This window comes from Schistocerca piceifrons, chromosome 8, assembly GCF_021461385.2.
Source record: "Schistocerca piceifrons isolate TAMUIC-IGC-003096 chromosome 8, iqSchPice1.1, whole genome shotgun sequence".
NCBI classification, from domain to species: Eukaryota; Metazoa; Arthropoda; class Insecta; order Orthoptera; family Acrididae; genus Schistocerca; species Schistocerca piceifrons.
In genome coordinates, this window is record NC_060145.1 from 460,742,607 (window position 1) to 460,763,124 (window position 20,518).

Below are 20,518 nucleotides of genomic sequence, written 5' to 3' on the forward strand. Positions count from 1 at the left end.
GTAACAAGTTAAAATTGTGTGTCAACCAGAGTGCACAAGTTTAACTTGTGACAAGTGTTCAAGAAACTGAATAGTCTAGTTTAGCATTTGAAACCTGAAAAAGAGAGAGAGAGCTAATTTAAAAAGAACAACTTCTACTTTGTAATTCTATTCACCACTCTGGGATGCTTCTACATTGTGCACTTATTCATCATGTTTTACAGATTCCATTTTTCAGCAAATTGGGACAAGTCAAATAAGCAACTCTGATAGACTAATTGCGTATACAGTACCAACAACTGACTATCACTATTTGTTTGTCCTCAAAGACACTAAACTGAATATAATGAAATTGACAGGAAAATCACTTTTTTTGAAAACAGCTGCTCCTTCTTTCTCTATTATAATAAGAAGATGCTGTGTATCTACCACTTCTTGCTCAATATTTAAATTGCTACAAGATATTTTTCAAAGAATAAGAGATATCTAGACATGTAAGAAGAAAGTCTTACTTACAAAGAACATTGTAACAAACCATGATGGTGATTGAAGTTAATGTTCAATTAAATTATTGATAAGTAACAGATTTTACTGTAAACCTATTATCCTATACCAAATTACATAAAAAATAGAAACTAATTTAAGGGAAGTATTATGAGATATGATAGACAGTAAGAGATAATAACAGATCTTTATTGGTCCAGGTAATCCTGTAGTACACAAATGGTATATCCTGTTGTAAGATAAATCAGCACATAACAAAATATAATACACCTTATTTAAATTTACATTAATTTCACTATTTTTACTTTAAATATGCATTAAATAATAATGTACAGAACATATAATGATTGTACAAATAGGAAGATAATATACTGCAAAAGCAGAAGGGGCACATACTGTACATGTAGATTACTATTTGTTTTACAGTAACATTCACATGACAGATAATTAAGTTACTTAAGAGCTAGTAAAACTTATATAATACATCACCAAGAAACAGATACCAATTCCTATTTAAATACAACAGACAGTGGATAAATCAGATCATTATTCATGTATTCAGAATGAAAACAGATAGCATTGCAAATAATTTTTTCTTCCAGTGAATATATTATCATCACTGCTAGTGCATATATTTCCTTCTCAAATTGTGTAATTCTTCAACTAATATTATTTTTGTCACTTCCTTAAGTAGATATCTATTCAAAAGCATACCTCTACATGGCCGATGTTCTGGCAATGTCGTAGATACTAATGTGCATGTGCACAGAAAGCTGCTGTTTCTCACAGGAGTAGTCCTTCCTCATTTCAAATTTTTTGAGGTAAGCTGTTATCCCTCGAGGAGCAACAGTATGTGATGGTTCACAAACTTTAATCATACAACAGATACCAGTAAGAGTGGTTTATATTGCACATTTGTTCTTTTGTCCTTCTTATAAATGATAGTGAGCTGCTTTTTTTCTTGAGTCACCTGGATATCAGTATGCATAAGACAGAACTGATAAACATTGGAGAAAGACATTTCCACAGCACATGCATTGCAAAGTTTAGTGAAAGTTATAGTCAAAACAAATGTGGAAGTGGAACATTTTCCATTCATATTCATTGTAAAATAGACTTAAAGTTATGTTCAAGATAGTTCCCTGCATATTTCCTACTTGTTCCCTCTCCCCATATTATTCCCATTTCTATTCTATCTATTCTTTTTTCAATTCTATTTCTTTTTTTAATTTCTCTGGATATGACTGTAAATGGATCACCCATTGGGCTTTTGTCTTTGTCATCAGTATCCATCAACACGTCCATTATATAGATATTTGTAAGGAATTTGAGCTTAAAAATATAAATATATATTAGTTTGATCCAAGTTTATAGATGACATACAAAACTGGAAGATAACAATAACCCAGATATACACTGTTAAAGGGAGCAGGCAAATAGTGTATATTCACTATTTGACTCTGTTGGGAAAGTCATGCTGATATGTCATGCAGAATGCAAAGTCATTAAACCTCGTGTCAGTATGAAATGGTCATAAGTAGTTTGAAGAATTTGGACTGAAATACTGAAGAGTTTCTAAAATGAATGATTCATACAATGTCAGATTTTATGTTGTTGTGAGACTTAAAATTCATACTGAATGTCAAACTGGAATCACCAGTGCTTTTTGTGAGTGATTCTCTTACTGGATCTGGGCTTGTTTCTTGAGAGTCTCTTGCAGCTACAATCTGTCAGTATCTATTCAGTATCTTCGTATCTTTCTGCAAAGAAAGGCAAACATCTGTGTTTGTGTCCCAGCCTGGCACCTATGCTTAATCTATCAGTAATTTTCACACAAGAATTTGATTTGTATCTCAATGAAGACTACAATACTACCAGAAAACTGTGTGAACTGTTTACTGGTTACTAAATATTGAGTGAATTAATAACTGCAAAAATCCAGTGTTTTATGCCTGCATTTTGATGCCACACAGAAAATAAAAGATGTTACATAAGGAATATGAGAAATCTATTAAGCAGCCATTAGAAACACAGAACTCTAGGAGAATGCACGTGAAAATACAACTGACATAATAAACACTTCAGCACTGCCAACAGACAAATAAAAAGTGACAATGACAACACTGTTCCAGCTTTTAGAACCATTGATTTGTTCCCTGGGAAGGACAGCAGTGTAGTTTGAGGAAGGTTAAAAAGTAAGGACAGTCCACACAGACCCCAGGATGAGAGGCAGAAGCTATTGAAGGATGAACTAAGTAGGATAATTTTACTCAAATTCTGGAGTCAAGAGAAATGTAGCAGGACAGGAAAAAAGTGAAATCAACTGTGACATGCTATTTGTAACATGAAAAGTTAAGAGAGCAACGGAAAAATCAAAATATGAACTGCTGTACTGAGTATAGGAATGTGGAATAGTTATTATGAATTGCTTCCATATACTACATGACTACTGGGGACCATTGTTAGCTGTCTTCTAATACCACATTAACAGAGAAAACGATGCTGTATTTTATACTTGAAGCTGACTAAATGCATAGGGGGAAAAAAAGACATTATGCTACTCATCAACTACTACGCTACCAGTCCCTTACTAAATTATATATACCACATCAGTATTGCTGGTGATGACGTAGTTACTATGAAGATGACAGTGATCCAGTGTGATGAAATTTTGTAAGTACCACAAGAGTATCTGACCACAAATATCTGTTTAATCGCTGGCTGCTGTGGCCGAGCGGTTCTAGGCACTTCAGTCTGGAACCGCGTACCTGCTACGGTCTCAGGTTCGAATCCTGCCTCAGGTATGGATGTGTGTGCCATCCTTAGGTTAGTTAGGTTTAAGTAGTTCTAAGTTCTAGGGGACTTATGACCTCAGAAGTTAAGTCCCATTGTGTTCAGAGCCATTTGATGAATCTGTCTTCATGAAGTTCACAGAGTAAGCAAGTAAAATAAACGGTTATAAGTGGCATTGTCATACAGAGCACAATCATGATAAAATGCCACATTCATTATCTGCACTGTCAGGTCATAGTTGGTGTACTGTGCTTACAACTATAGTGCAAACAGCAGATGGGGCATGGCTGCTAGATGAAGTTTGCATATGCAAAGTCAGAAATATAGTCCTAGGCATTCTACATAAAACTAAATTGAATATATTAAAACACAGTTTAAGGATGAGCTTGAGTCTTCACATGGGCACAAAGATAAATATTAGTTTAACTTATAAAAGGTAGCTGCAAATTAGTGTATGTGAAATATGCAGTACAATGAAGTGAACTGACAACAGCATGTAAAAAGACAAAAAAGTGAAAGGCACAGGGCATACCAATAATGGATATAAGTAACCACAGGTGGCACAGGGCCAAGACATAATGCAATGTACTGAATCCGAAATACAATTAATGAAATTTCTAAATCTTTAACAAAGGTATTATAATGTTATGTCATTTGAAATTACAAAAGCTAGTTGCTATTGGTTGTCTGTGATGCATACAGTGCATAGTTAAGTGAACTGAAAGCAGCATGCCAAAAATAATTAAAAGGCTGCAAGCACAGTAGACTTGCCAAATCCCAGACAAGGAAACATGGGCAGCCCAGGGCTGGTGGAGAAATAGAGCTCCACCAGTATGAGAGGCCAACAACAGCCTATCATATAATGACAAACAGTCATTGGATTTAATTTATTCTGTTCATTAAGAAATTTAGAAGGGTGGCATTTCCTGTTCCAAAAAATCTCTATTTCTTTTAAAAAATTCAACAGATGTCCCTTAGATACAGTATGTACAACCTGCATATTTTAGTCTAGTAACAGTATGCCTGCACACAGTCAAGAGCTCTCCAAATACAATTCTGTTTTGTAGATGTGTGTACCTTGAAACCAATGTTAAAATTTATGCCATCTGTCCAAAATAAAACTTCTCACAATCACTGCATTGTTTTCAATAGATGCCCAGATCAAAAATTTGTTATATTTATCACATATCTCATGTCTAAGTTGCATTTTAGAGTGTTATTTACTTGAAAACTGCATGTGGCAGTTGTGGTCTTTAATTGCTTCTCTAACTGCTGAGTAATTTGCCCATGATATGTCATCTGGAAAAATTTCTTCTTACTGTGTGCTGTTTCCTGTCATCTCAAGTTTTTGTATTGCTCTTGTTTTCTTTATTTTGTTGTATGGGCATCTGACAAAGCTTTCTGTGTGACTGTTTGCCACATCTATTTGTTTTAGAATATTTAGTTTGCTTTTCTTCTTCATATTTCTTGATCATCTATCAGGCAGGTAAGTTGGTGCATAATGGAAGTAAAGAAGGATCCCTTGTACCACATTGGCTGGCCTTGCAATGGGAAATAGCTTGGTTGGCACGTTACCTGAGGTTTTTAATGATGACATGGTATCAATTTTTTTACATAAATTTACAGACTGTAAAGACCAAGTCATCCACTACAAACATTACATAAATGGAAGCACTAATGACATTGATGTCATTACACAGTGGTTTTGTTCTTAACAATCTTTACAACTAACAATAGGTATACATTCCGTATTTACGAAAAACCTACAAGTACAGACAACAATGTTGCCACCCATTGTGGTGTGTTGTGTATTGTGTGTACTGAACCAGAGACTACAAATGACGGAGAGGCTTCGTCATGCCGTAACCCTCGGTGCTTCACAACCTTACAACAAGCCACAGCAGTCCACCCACCCCACCGCTGCCCCACACCAAACCGAGGTGGATCCCTTCCCCCCAGGAACATCTCATACTAGACAAGTGCAACCCCAAAAGTTTGCGTGGCAGAGTAAGTATGGTGCATGTGTACATGGAGACAGTGTTTGCGCAGCAATCGCCAGCATAGTGTAACTGAGGTGGAATATGGGGAATCAGTCCGCATTCGCTGAGGCAGTTGGAAAACTGCCTTAAAAACCATGCACAGGCTGGCCGGCACACCATACCTTGACACTAATCTGCTGGGCGGATTCGTGCTAGTCCCCAATATGCCTTCCCACTTGGGAAGCAGCGTGTTAGACCATGCAGGTAGCCGGGCAGGCCCCATTGTGGTACAAGTGATTCTTCTTTATTGCCATGATTTGCCCATCTGCCTTTACATAATCAAGAAATATGTAAGCAACTTAATATACTAAAACAAATAGCCAACTCAGCATAATAAAACAAATAGCCATAACAAATGGGCACACGGAAAACTTGGTCAGATGTCCATCCAATAAAATAAAAAATGAGCAATACAAACACCCAGGACCATGGTGAACAGTACACAGTAAGAAGACATTTGTCCAGGTGACATAATATGGACAAATTTCTGAGCAGTTAGAGAAGCAATTAAAGAACACAAATGTCAGATGTGGTTTTCAAATAAATAAAACTAAAAATTTAGCTTAGACATGAGAGAGGTGAAAAACGTTAATAAATTTTTTAATTTAGGCATCTGTTGTTTGCAAATGCAGTTGTGTTTGTTGATGTGTGTGTTGCTTGAAACTAATGTTAAAATTTGTGCCCATCTGTCCAAGACAAATCATCTCACTATCACATGACTGTGCACAAGCATACTATCATTATCATAGTCTACAATATGCATGTTGTACACACTGTACCTTAGGGATGTCTATTGAAACTTTTGGAAGAAATAGAGATTTATAGGAGCAGGAAATGCCATTTTTCTAAACTGCTTAATAAATTTGCACCCAACATCTATTTTTCATTATATGACAGGTTGTTGTAGGTCTCATATACTGTTTGAGCTCTGAAATTGGTAAATGAACAAGCAAATATTTGCAATCAGACACTGTTGTGGCATTTAAAAAATTTTGTATCAGTAATGGTGTATGCATTCTTACAAAAGGAACACAATGCCTATGTAGGTAAGCAGATTTATTTTACGGATGGTAGCGTAGTCCATATTACCAAAACAAATTTAATGAATTACTCAAGGTCCAATTTTTACAAAATAAATGTCATGTCTGTAGATTCATAGTTCCCATTTTATTCTGGAGGCAGCTAGTTAAAGAGTTTTGCAAGAGAAGAATGATCTATGTTTCAAAAAATTGAGGAAAAAGTAAATGTGTATGGATATTAAGCTTACATATTATGCACTAAATCTGATTTTTGTTATTTGTCACATACACTTTTAAGGCATAAAAGTATTGGGATCTGAATATGAAAATGCTAAAATCCTTGGAGAAGTCTTTTCACTATACAAAATACCATTACTGCTCAATTTACCAGTTACACTACACTACAAGGTCTGTTCAAAAACTTCCTGAACATTCGTAATTACACGTCAATGGTGTGTTGGAGCGAAATGTGGTTGGCATCCCTGCGCACTCCTGTGTAACTGCCAGAAGTTTCATTGTTGTACATGTGTTAGCTAATGTTCAGTGCTGTATTGAGTAGAACATTGTGTTGCACAGTTTGCAAATTTAGAGATTGCAGAGTTACAGGAGCAAAGCGTTTGCATCAAATTTTACATAAAACTCAAGAAAAGTTTTACAGACACACACCAATTGATGCAGAAAGACTACAGTGATGAGTACATGAGCCAAACGCAGTGTTACAAATGTTTCACATGGTTTAAAAATAGCCATATGGAAGTTAAAGGTGACCCTCATTCAGGACGCCCTTCAACGTCTACTGAGATTGCTCGTGTCATGAACATCAACGAAATTCATGCCAGAGGGACAGACTGTTAATAAATGGTGCTATCGGGATCTGTTGTGACACCTGCTAGAAAATGTGAGAAGGAAACTGCCTGAAATGTGGCGAGACAATTCATGGCTCTCACATCACAATATCGCACCCACGCATTCATCCCTGCTGGTGTATGACTATTGCACAAAAAACGAAATCACTGTGCTGCCTCATCCTCTATACTCTCCAGATCTGGTCCCTGCAGACGTCTCTTTTATTTCCAAAGTTAAAACCCGGTTGAAAGGATGAAGATTTGCAACAATAGACAAGATAAACGAAAATCCGCAGACAGCACTTCATGTGATCCAGCAAGAGGCGCACCAAGACTGGTTCTGGAAGTTGAAATGGCATTTGGAGTGGTGTATCAATAGTGGAGGAGAGTGTTTCATAGGAGACTATGCACAATAAATAAAAGTAAGCACAGAAAGATTTTTGTGGACAAAGTTCCGGAATTTTTTGAACAGACCTCATATACCAGAAAAATGGTCATTGAGAAAACAGAAATTAAAATTATACAAAATTGTAACATACACATCTGAAAGTAAGAGATAATTTTAGGGGGAAAAATATCAAACCAAGGTTTTTGGACTGCCTTGTCAGTGTGTCACATTCAGGAGAGTAGTGTATCATACTGACCCCATGGCCCTCCATATTGCATCCAAATGACAGAATTGGCAGTCCTAGTTGGCCCGACAGGGCCAGTAGAGAGAGCTTTCACTGTAGCTTTAGCAATGTGTTGGTTTCATGTCATGTGTAATTGATCTGAACACCTGCAAATATTCCAAATACAACTTTAATCTTTGGTAATTGTATCATTCTCTGTTGAAGAATGTTTTAACATATATGTGTAATATTCTTAAATTGTTGAGACACATTTTTCACAGTGGTTACTAACATGACAACTGTTCCAAATGCACACAGGCAGGTGCTGAACAAGCACGAGCCTGTCTACCAGGCCGTGTGGGCGAACACGACTGACTTTGATGAGGTCCTCATCTCACCAGTCATGATACAGGACCACATGCCTGATAACGTGCTTGATGCTCTCAATAAGGTATGTCACCACTGCAACCAAAAATTTTGTGTGTCGCCTTTTTCATCTGTTTCATCAGTTTGTTTCGAAACTACTTCTCATAATGCAACTTTCCATACTTATTTACAGACTTGTAGCACTATTTATTTAATTTTCTTTGTATTGTCAACAGATGAAAATAATTTATCCCTTTTTAATGTCTATAAGCAGTTACTAGCATTGGTACATATTCTTCAGGAAATCAAAATATTAGGTGCTAGAAAAAAAGAAGCTTAAAATCATTGATTAACATTTGGGTATGTATTACATACTTCCATTATGCTGCCGTCTGATTGTAAATAGTCTCTTGGTCGCTTCTTCATTTTCACGAATCACTGGAGAAGAATAAAATGTATTGAATATATTGTGCAGAAAAAGTATGAATAAGCTGATACTGCATTGTAAATGCTATGATATAAAGCAAAACAAAACCCAAGTGCATTTGGTACAGAAATCAATGACAACATTGTATTCCCAATAAAAATACACATAAGAATAGGAATTTTTGATGCTGAAATGTTACAGAAATCTTGACAATATTAGGAAAAGGATAGACTGTTCCTCACCATAAAGAATTAGTTGCAGACAGGCACAGTGAAAATATTGTTAGACATTATAGCTTTTGTCCAAACCATTCTTTAACAAAGAAAAACACACACACACATTCACACAAACAAACATATCTCATGTACACATGACCACTACCACTGACAGCTCTGTCTGAAATTCATTCCAATTGGAGCTGCCAGTGATAGCACAAAAGCTGTAATGTGTATTAGTCCTTCCATTGTGCCTGTCTGTAGCTCAGTGGGTTTTCCTTATGGTGAGTAGCAATCTGTCCTTTTCTTAATATGGTTGATGTTCCAACCCATAGCTTCCATTGTTTGTAGAAGACAAGAGTTTTATGACCTTAGAGTCTATCGGGAATGATGACAAGAAGTATTAAAAGAGAGAGATGCCAACAGTTGTAAAATACAGAATTGGTTGCTTTAAATTATTTAGTGCTACTTGTGCAGGTGTCTTTAATATGGATCCTTAGTTGTCATTGTCTGATTTTTTTTAACTGTTTATTTAATTTTCAGTTTCTTGCAGTTTGCATTCTCTCTCTCCTTATCTTTTGATGTAAAAAGTCTCAGTTAGGAAAGCTTAAGACTGAATTTGGCTGATGTGACTGTTTTGGATACTTTACAGTGTTCCTATGAAAAGTTTCACATTTTGCTATCAATATCAGCATCAAAACATTTAGTTATGCCACTAATCATCAAGTTGTTTTACAAATACGAACTGCATGGAAATTATTTTACAGAGTTGCATTTTTCTGATATGCACTTTATATTGGCCAAAAGCATGAAATGTATGTGTGTTGCATATTGATGTGTTTGCTTTTGATCTGAAGCACGGTAGATCCAGTGTCGTAGCTTGGCTTGTGTGATTTTTATGGCAAATGTATATAAACAGTTTTCAATAATTGCTTATGAAAAATATTTTTTTATCATAATGTTGGCTGTACATTTAGCTGTTTGGGATTGATGCATTTGTGACTGTGCATGTTTTGAAAATTCTCCAGAAGCAAAAGTACTGAAGTGGAGGAAGGGTGGGAGATATTCACAAAACATCATTGGGTTACTGTGTTAATATCTTATCCCTCATTCAAGAATACTGGCCATATGTATTTCAGAGGATAATGTCTTTTGTAAAAAAAGAAAAAAAGAAAATACAGTTTAGCTATTGATAAACAGAAAAAAATAACACAGTTCATCAGACAATATGTGATTATAATGATAAATAACATTTTAAGTAACTGTCACATGAGTTTATCAGTAAAGTTTGTTGTAATATTTGCTTTGGAAACCAACTTAATGGTTCACAAAATTTCTTACTGATTACAGTTTTAATAAGGAGACATTGTCTGCATTGTAGGTAATTTCTCACTCGAAGCGTTTCTCTGCTGAGGCAGCTCGACCCCACACAAATTGTATACAGTCAGAGCCGAGCTGCCCTGATTACAATGACACAAGGTACAGTCTTATCAAAGTGCACTTCTACCCCGTATTTACTTCCTTCTTCAGAGTTTTTCTTTTTTAATATGAATACTCTCTTACAATTTTTGTTCCCAGTCATTACCCTTACATGTGTTTATAGCAAAAGTTACAACTTTACATCTTTTTTCTATCCTGTAAATTGTAATAGGCAAACCTTATCCATGCACAAATACAAATTATGGACTGGATCAGAATATTCATTGGCAGATAAGAAACTGAATCTTATCTCAGAAACAAAATTTGGAATTTGTGTACAGAATGTTAGCTGTGTATTAATTATGATTTGCTTTTTTTATTATTATTATTATTTCTTCTTTATATTTCTACTGCACCTTAGACCCTGTTTGCACATGTATATTATTTGTTGCCTAATATATGCATGGTGTGTAGCACTGTAGATTGCAGAGAGTGGCTTTGAACAGGTCAGCACAGCACTCGAGCCAGCAACACACTCTGTGATTCCACTGTGAGAGACACTTGCTCTTCTGCGCAGGCCCATGAGATCGACAGTTGCTAAGCAGGTAAGTGGATATTTCTGTGGGTGTGCACACACTTACATGCCTGAGAATATGTAAATATAACACTGCTGCAGCTTGCTTGGTAGCGTGAGTAGCTCATTTATCTTTGAAGTATGTGGATAACATTGCTCTCATATTGTTCAGTTAATTAATTTATTCAGTAATCTAATTAGATTTATCTATGTTTTTTGGCTGTAACAAGAACCTCCTCTACTATAGACAGCAAATTCACAACTCTTGTGAATAAACTTATCTTGGTCATCTGTACTTTTCTTCAGGGTTGCAGGTCCATGGTTCCATTTAATGTATGAAATTGTAGTTGAGGTTGGATGTAATAAACGATACTTTGTGCCTTATTTGATTATCTGGCTTCCATACATAAGCAACAATGCTAATGAGATGCACTGAAATATATTGCAGCATCAGTGTTCCCACTTTCACACAGTAATTGTCATCTTGAAAATTCATACACCTACACCTGTGAATACGACTCCTTGCTACAGCTCATCAATACAGTGGCAAGACTGTATTGTATTGTATTTTTATTGATCCAGGCAATCATAGTATTGTACAGCTGTACATATGATGTTGGACAGGTCAAGAGAGCTATTTACAAGTAATTTTTACATTATTTTGTAGCAAGGAAATTATCTATCTTAAACAAAACAGTTAATACAAATCATAGAATTGTAACGTTGTACATACGATATTGGACAGGTCAAGAGAACATATTTGCAAGTAATTTTTAATAAATTGATTTTACTGTCACTCCCAACTAAGAGATCTGTTTTTAACATATTTTTAACATGGTAACTGTTATGACATCCCCTTAGTTATCTACATCTACATCTGTACTCTGAAGATCACTGTGAAGGGCATTTTACCAGTTTTGCGGTTTTTCCCATTCCCTTCACATATGGAGCATGGGAAGAATGATTGTTTAAATGCCTCAATGCATGTTGTAATTAATCTAACCTGGTCCTAATGATCATTGTGGTGGCAATATATTTGGAGTTGTAGTATGTTCCTGGAGTCATCATTTGTAGCTTATTCTTGAAATTTTGTAAGCAGATTTTCTCAGGATAGTTTATGTCCGTCTTCAAGAGTCTGGCAGTTCAGTTTTTTCAGCATCTCCCTGACACTCCAAATAACCTGCCATTTCTATTAATATTGTGCACAAGGTCATTAATTTAAAACATGATCAGCAAGGGTCCTGACACACTTCACTGGGCACACTCGAAGTTATTTCTACATCTGTTGATGACTCTCTGTCCAAGACAGCTTATAGGTCAAAATTACATACAATGTGTCTTTTCATTCAAATCGAGCTTCATATAATTTAAAATTTTGCTAATAGCAAAGTTTACGTATTACTGACTGTATCCAAATGACATTTAGAGTCAACCTAAAATTGCCAGTTCTGTCCGCATGCAAATTGTATTTCTAATATATTTATTGATGGAAGAGTAGAGGATTAAAACCACACAAAAACAAAATTCATTAGGAAAGTTCCAAAATAAAAACCAAACAGAATGCTAATGTCATTTGTATGAAACAATATCATGTGATGAAAAATTATAAAACTGAAAGCAGATTCTGTCTAGGGAAAATATTATGAAAATTATGAATGAATTTTTATTGATGCTTAATTAATGGTAATTATAACATTGTCTTCTAAATAAAATTAACAGTCGGAATCAAGGTATTTTTGCCTTACTCTTGACATCAGTTGCTTTAGAAGGTCTTTCTAAAAACAAGTTTCAAAATTAAGGTGAATATTTCTGTCGTATCAGACTCGGCATTAGTTCCTGGCAGGTATCCCTCACAAAACCTGTTTTGTCAGTGTAAATAAGAGTTGATTCTGATGACCCATAAATGCTTAATGAGTTGTGCATCATGTCCAAACTAGAAAACAAAAGTGAACATTTTAATTACACAATAAGAGATGATAAGAGTAAATATAATTGAAAAGACTGGTATCAATAGAGACATAGAATTTTAAGCAGTCATGTTGCAACCAAATTTTTCTGCTATATTACATCAGAACCAAGTTTAAGTACATAAAATTTTAGGTTATATTTTACAAAGGAGTTTTTAACTAAAAAAGTCAGTTAGATATAGAGTATACTCTCAATCACCTGCAGTAACACGGGACTTGAAAACCATGGATAATTGAATTCTTTGGATAATTCACAATTAAAGTATGTGGTAACATATTATAGTTGTTCAATAACAAAAATTAATTACAGTGTCATAATAACAACCACTTTACTAATGTTTATAATGAATTCTACTATGTTCAGCATATTATGTATGAGAATACAGTACTTACAAAGAATAGAGTGCAAGCCAGTTTCACATTACACTACTTTACTTAGAAACAAAATAATTTTAAACTGATTCCAGTCTCAGTGAGGTGGCTTGTCTTTTACACATCACACTACAAATTTCATGCAACACCAACTTGTCAAAAATGAGAGCACCTTCTTGTTCTTACAGGTAGTCCAGTGAACCTTCGGCCCATTGAAGTTCTGATATATGACTGATTACTGTCTCTGCAATTAGAGGACTGTTGTCGTCTTTGTAACTGTCATTCACTTCCTCAGACCAACAATAAAGCTAATAATTTATAAAATCAAACATGTTAAAAGTACTTGCTGAACAATAGCACTATCAGTCAACATCTCATGTCCTGGCTCTGTGCAGTCCACATTAAACCATTTAGAAATATTTTCTTTGTCAACAGTTTCACACCCTGGAGTGCTTTTCAAAACAGCAGGTAACACTGCTAATGAGCAGTCTTCTTCATCATTGAAGTCACTGATTTTATCAATTTTAGGACAAATATTTTTCCATGACTTGGCTATGGTTCATTGTTTTACCTTATGCCATGCCTTCAGCACTTCATAAATTGCATCTAGCATAGTTAGTTGTTTCCAGAATGTTTGAATATTGCTGCCCACATCAATAAGTTTTTATAGCAGATTTCCTCAAAAAATTTTCATCATGACAGCAATGACACTTTGATCAATTGCTTAAATTAAGATTGTTACATTAAGGGGTAAACATTTTACAAATACCATTCTGTCATCTGATTTCAGAACAAGTTGATTTGGATGTTATGGTGCATTGTCCAGTAACAATACAGCCTGGCAGGTATGCCCTTCAGCATTAAATGTTCTCTCACCTGTGGCACAAAGCAGATATGGAACCATATTCAAAATATTGTGCAGTCCAACCAGGCCCCTTTCTGTGGAAATTATGGCCAAGTAAATTGTGCAATTTGTTGCCTTTGAAACATCACTTTCTTTAAGCTTTACCTATTTTATGAAGTTTAACTTTATGTGAGCCCATACCATTAACACAACATAGTTTCCTTTTCTTGATTTATAAATATGTGCACTATGCTCTGTCTCAAAAGCTAAAGTCTTTGTTGCTGCCTTCATCAATAAGTTTTCACAGCAAATTTCCTCTATAAATTTTCTTCACTTCCAAAACAGCTTGCTTTTGTCCACATTGTGTAATTGCTCCAGCTGTAAATTTTCTCATGCAATAAACTATTGTACATCATTACAAAATCTAGAAGCAGCCTTATTATGTGCACTTGTTAACCATCAAGAAGATGAATTAAAATCTCCTCCAATTACCATGTTTTGTAGAAGAACTGGGCCTGTTCATCACATATTGGGCCAGATACTTGTGCACCCTGTGCTCTTTTCTGCTGACACAATTCCAACATAGTTGTATCCAGTTCCACATATGTAGTCATTTTCATAGCCTTCCACTTTGGCAAATCTTTAGATGAATCAGAACTGCTTGCAATCAGATTTACTTCGTCATCATTTTTCAGAATATCATGAATCACAGTTTCTCACATGTAAATCAGTGCCAGATTTTGCATATCAGTTCTGCCTTCTTTGAGTTTGTGTGTTATTTCCAGTTTCTGCTAGTTTTGCTCCTAAATATTCATGTACATTATACATTTTTGTACTTGGTGTTTGATTTTATCAAGTCAGCCAGTTTTAATGTATTTTTAATGAACCACAAAAATAAGGAGAAAGCAGTTGTCAATATGTTTTTAATTCTTTAAATGTATTCTGCAACATTTTTCAGTTTCATTTAATTAATGAGTCAGTTTACTTTTTGTTTCAAACAGAAATTTAATGTAAAAGACTTGTGGTAAAACAGCATGACAAAGAATAGTAATAGCTTATCAAAGATATTAACACTGTGTGTAGCTAACAGCTGGATACCACATGAAAACTTTGTCAAAAAACTTAAACTTCGTAGAAATGTACGTAACATAACTTTCTTAATTCTGAGACCAATTGAAATCTGGAAGGGTTCTGGAAATGCATAGTATTAATTAATAATTTTTATTGTGTCTAAAGCAACACAAATGTTCCTGCTGCTACTAGTATTATAATTAGCCTGTAACAATTTGCAACCAAGAGTTAAACTCCTTGTGTTGCTGTGTTAGTGTATTTCAGAACCTTTCACCTGTAACACAGCTCCTACATCTGAAAAAAGTATGGACCTTTTAAATAGCATGAGATGTTTATGAACTGATATACTTGACAAACAAATTACAATATGTGGTTCAATTACAGTACATTTGTCATGTTTCATTGGGTCTTCCTATTGTGGCAGCTGTTCATCAGAAATGTGTGAATGGCAGAATGGCATTTCACAACTGGCACAAAGCAAGCAGTGACCAGTACCTGCCAGCATATAGATTTACTGTAAGGCTAAATTTTGCCACTGGTATGGCATGCATGGGGTGACTCAGATAAGGCAGTGAGACCTGAGGAGTGGAGAACTGGTACCATGCAGACAGGATTCCTCAGTCTTGTTCTGCTAGCCATGGGTCACCCAGTTTCAGCTTAACACAAGCACCCCTTCAATGCACACACAAAGTTAGTTTGGCTCCATTCATTTCATTTAATTTTGTTGCATCTATGAAGAATACAGCCACCTGCAGATTGAGCCGTAAGCAGTTCATTTTCAAGTGGGCCCCAAGTCTATTGTCTTCCCACAGTCACAAGATCAGGCAATGCGCTCATAACACTGGGGAGTGTTCACCTTCCAAGACCTGTGTTCAAGCTTTGTGATATGCAAAATGAGATAAGTACTTGTGCTAACGGTATTTACCACAAGATCATGTCACAATACTGTCGTATAGGCTCCCAATGAACATAGTGCACAGATTCATCAGCAAAGCTGACTTTTGCTTGACTGAATTGTAAACAGTGATCTATACATGTTCCCACTTCAATATTATTACTGTCAGCATCTTGCAAACAATTGTTGACTCATTAGCTGCCATAATTTCAACTGTAAGTTCTCAACACTTTCACTGAGTACCAACAGCATGTTGCAGCAGCTTATCAAATTATTCGCAGCCTAGTAGAAAGGTTGGCCAGATGACAGACACATATAAAAGTAGAAAAAAATGCTATCCTCATTTTCAGAGTTGTTAGTTCCTTTCTCAGGAGACAGAGGAAAGTATTAGGTTGGTGCATAAGTTTGAAGTGTTTTTGTTTTGCATGTTGATATTCCAGTTGTTGTGTGTTTATTTATCATTCATCATTGTCTGTTTGTAGTTCACTGTTAGTATTTCAGTTCACATTTTGTCATTTGGAGATAGTGAATAGGGCTGTGGATGCTACAAAATGGAATGTCAGGTGAATAATCAGATCATTTCCAACATATTCTCCTGTTTGAGTTCAATAGAGGGATGATGGTGGTGGAGGCAGCCAGAAACATTTGTGTCCTGTATGAGGATAATATCATTGGACATAGCACAGAAAGAAAATGGTTTTTCAATTTAAGAAGGATTGGTTTGACATTGGTGACTCTGCACATTCAGGAAGAACTTTTCGGTCTGATAAAGACTGTTTAAATGCATTTATCCACAGCGACCCACATCAGTGTACTTGAAAACTTTCAAATGTGATGAACTGTAACAATCCACTAATGTGTGACATTGTAGAAGGTTCAAAAATTGGGTATATGGATACCATATACTCTAACCCAAAATCACAAAAACCATCATGCATCATGCGCATCTCTGCTTGCTCGTCATCAATTTCCTCATGAACAACACCAACCATTCCTATCCTGTATCATTACTGGCGATGAGAAATGGAGTCTTTATGTACTGTAAGGAAAAGAAAGGAATGGTTGAGCCCAAACAAAGCAGTAGCTCCCCGTACAAAGACCTGCATGCATTCACAAAAGATAAATTTACGCATCTGGTGAAACAGCCTCAGTGTAGTGTACTACGAACTGCTTCCCTGAAGTGTAACAATCACTGCTGACATTGACTGTCAACAGCTGAGATGTCTTGCAGATGCAGTCCAAGAACAGTGACCATGAAGTGGTATCCCATGATAAAGGGCACATGCCGCTAGACTGACAAAAAAAATACTATGCAGGAGTTGGGAAGTCATTCCTCACCCACCTTATTCACATGATCATGCACCCCCAGATTTTCACCTTTTCTGCTCTCTGTTAAAAAACATTAAAGAAAATTCCTTTCCGGATGAAAGTGCACTCTGAACGTGGGTCACTGAGTTCTTCACCTAAAACCATGTGATTTCTGTACAAAAAGTTACCCCAGCATTGGCATATTTTTGTAAATAGTAAAGGAAAACATATTATTAATGACTAAATTCTCTGTTATGCGTATATGTTGTGTTTATTAAAGTTATGAAAAAATGCTATGAACTTATGTACTAACCCAATAATTTGTGGAACGTTGAAGTGCAGAGGCAGGTCACAAAGGCTTTGAGTTGAGTGAGACTTACATCTAATTGTGGGGGTGAGGGAAGACCAAGAACAGGGTTTGCGATACGGCTTGGGTATCAACTGCTGTACACACTTCTATTTGCCACTCATCAAATACCATATTGGCCACCTCTACATGACTGCAGTTTCGGGGCATCTTTCACATGGATCATTTTCAAGAGATATTTGATTTCAATAATCATTTATAACTGTTTAAAATGAAAGAGCAAATTCCTAATAAAAGTTTGCCTACCTGCACTTTGAAATAATTTCATGTTCTGACACATCATTCAAAATAAAGAATTTGTGATGGCATGTTAATCTAGTTTATCCATTTAAATGAAAAAGACAGACACTTAAAAAGACAGATAATGAAAACCTGTTCTGCAAAATAAGATGTCACTTGATATACATGATTGTGCATCATGTAGTAACATACCAAAAACAAATCTTCATAGCTGTTTGTGCCATGTATGAGCTATGAGGGATGAATGAAGAAATATGGAAGAGAAGTGAAATTGCAGTATAGATGGGTGGAACCAAAAAAAAAAAAAAAAAAAAAAACTTAATTGTGTGCTCCCCCACACTGTTGCTGGCATCCATACATTCCAAAAAGTAACAAGTTTTCGTTCTCCTTTATTCAGTGAGTGGTCTGCTTTACTCCCAAATTATTTACATAAAATGTATTAGTCACTCACATACAGGATAAAGCAGTATACTCATACTGGGAAAAGAGAATTTTAAGTCCCACCAGTTAACCTCATTTCGATTTAATGTAGTAGCCCTTAACCAATCCCGATTAATGTCTGATTCCTTCAGAAAAGCAGAATAATCTCCCTACCCTGAGTTAGGTAGCTCTCTGCCTCTGTTTATTATGACCTTCATACATTGTAAAACTACACAAAAGATCAGAAATGTGAGTGGCTATAGAAACTGTGTAAAGAGGAAACCTAAGCCCAGATATCTGGCCTCCAGGACATACATCAATGTATGCTGTTGTCTGCAGCATTGGCCACTGTCATCTGCTGATCTTGCATGTTTAACAGATGAACTGTAGAAAGAGGTGACAGGATACATTTACCAGCATTGTGAGATTGGACAACATAGTGGCTAAAGGCCTTGGTTAGAAAAGATGCCAGATTTAAACTCAGTGAGATACACACAGTATTGTTTGCAGCAACTGCATGGTGAAGATGGATACTTCTGACTAAATTGGGCCTAATACAATAGATTATATATATTACAAAATGTAAATGCCTACAATTACAGGGAATGCACATGATCTTTGACTAACAATTCAGATTGATGCAAAGCTTCAAGTTGGAGCTGCTGCAATTTCTGGTACAGAATCAACATGGGTCTTCACACATTCCCAGAGAATCATTTCGTATGTGAAATTCAGAAAAAAATCAGCAGGAGGGCAGAGACGAGTCATATATCAGAATAGTGATGGATCTAGATACTAAGATATAAGGGCACTCAAATGCAAACAAGACAGTTTGAAAGAAAGTACGTAAACAATTTATTTTTTCAAAAGTAATTGTCATAACTGTTCACTGTGAGACATGGAAGAATGTCTGCAGTTACCTATGGAACCATGATTGTATTCAGGCATGCACGTCTTCAACTGAAGCAATTTGATAGCCAGTAATGTTCAAATGTGTGTGTGAAATCTTATGGGACTTAAGGTCATCAAGGTCATCAGTCCCTAAGCTTACACACTACTCAACCTAAATTATCCTAAGAACAAACACACACACCCATGCCCGAGGGAGGACTCGAACCTCCGCCAGGATCAGCTGCACAGTCCATGACTGCAGCGCCAAGACCACTCAGCTAATCCCGCGTGGCCAGTAATGTCTTTCTTCAGGACTCCAATAATATGGAAATTCCATGGTAAAAAAAAAAAGGAGCGTATGGCATTGGTGGCCGGGAGACCCTCGCGGGGCGGTTCGGCCACCGCTCCACAAGTTTTTTAATGCCACTACGGCAACTTGCGAGTGAATGAGGATGAAATGATGATGAAAGACACACAACACCCAGTCATCTCGAGGCAGAGAAAATCCCTGACCAGGAATCGAACCCAGGACCCTGTGCGCAGGAGGTGAGAACACTACCGCAAGACCACGAGCCGCAGACAATTCCATGGTGAGAGATAAAGACTGTACGGAGGATGTGTAAGGACTTCAATGCAAAACATCTGCAATGTAGTCTAAACAACCTTTGCAACATGTGAGCCCACCCACATCCTCCATACAGGCTCAAACTCTCCCCACCTGATTTCCATATTTTTGGAACCTTGAAGAAAGACATTCATGGCTGTTGATTTCTTTGGGATGAAGGGTGGAACACATGGGTATAACCATGGATCCATAGGTAGTCACACATTTTCATTAAGACCATCTTGTCTCACAGTGGATAAAGGTATTAACAGTAATGGTGAATACTTTTGAAATAATAAACAGTTTACTTACTTTTTTCCATTTGTGTCATTTTTGTTTCATTACCCCTTATAACTTGTAGGAAGAGTCCATAATAAGGTAGGTCTATGATTTTCTTTCGAATTGGGTGTCCAGTTTAATATCAGATTTTGAGCCACAACTTTTAGCTGCTCCAACTGCATGCTGAAACTTCACATAGTACTGAATTGTCAGAGCCGTAGATCATGTATGATTCTGCAGTCGTAAGACTTTCTTATTGCTTATTACATGCTTCATTTCAAAAGACTTCGAAAAAATTGTGATTAAAAATGTTGTCACTACATTTGTCACTAACTGTGTCAGTGATGGCATTTGTGTGCAGAGTGCAATCTAAGATGTTTTTGGTCTCTCAAAATGGCAGTTAAATGCAATGGCATGAATGCCACCAGTCCTATATACAGGTGACATTGCTGAACAGTTAATGCATAGA

General features: G+C 36.2%; 1 protein-coding gene across 1 annotated transcript in view; it reads left to right on the forward strand.

Moving 5' to 3' along the window:
• LOC124712461 (diacylglycerol lipase-alpha) overlaps positions 1–20,518 on the forward strand; it is a 402,074-nt gene that overhangs the window by 274,252 nt on the left and 107,304 nt on the right. Inside the window, exon 14 of the mRNA XM_047242757.1 lies at positions 8,109–8,241. Coding sequence (XP_047098713.1) covers positions 8,109–8,241 — 133 coding nt within the window. The remainder of the gene's footprint in view (positions 1–8,108; positions 8,242–20,518) is intronic.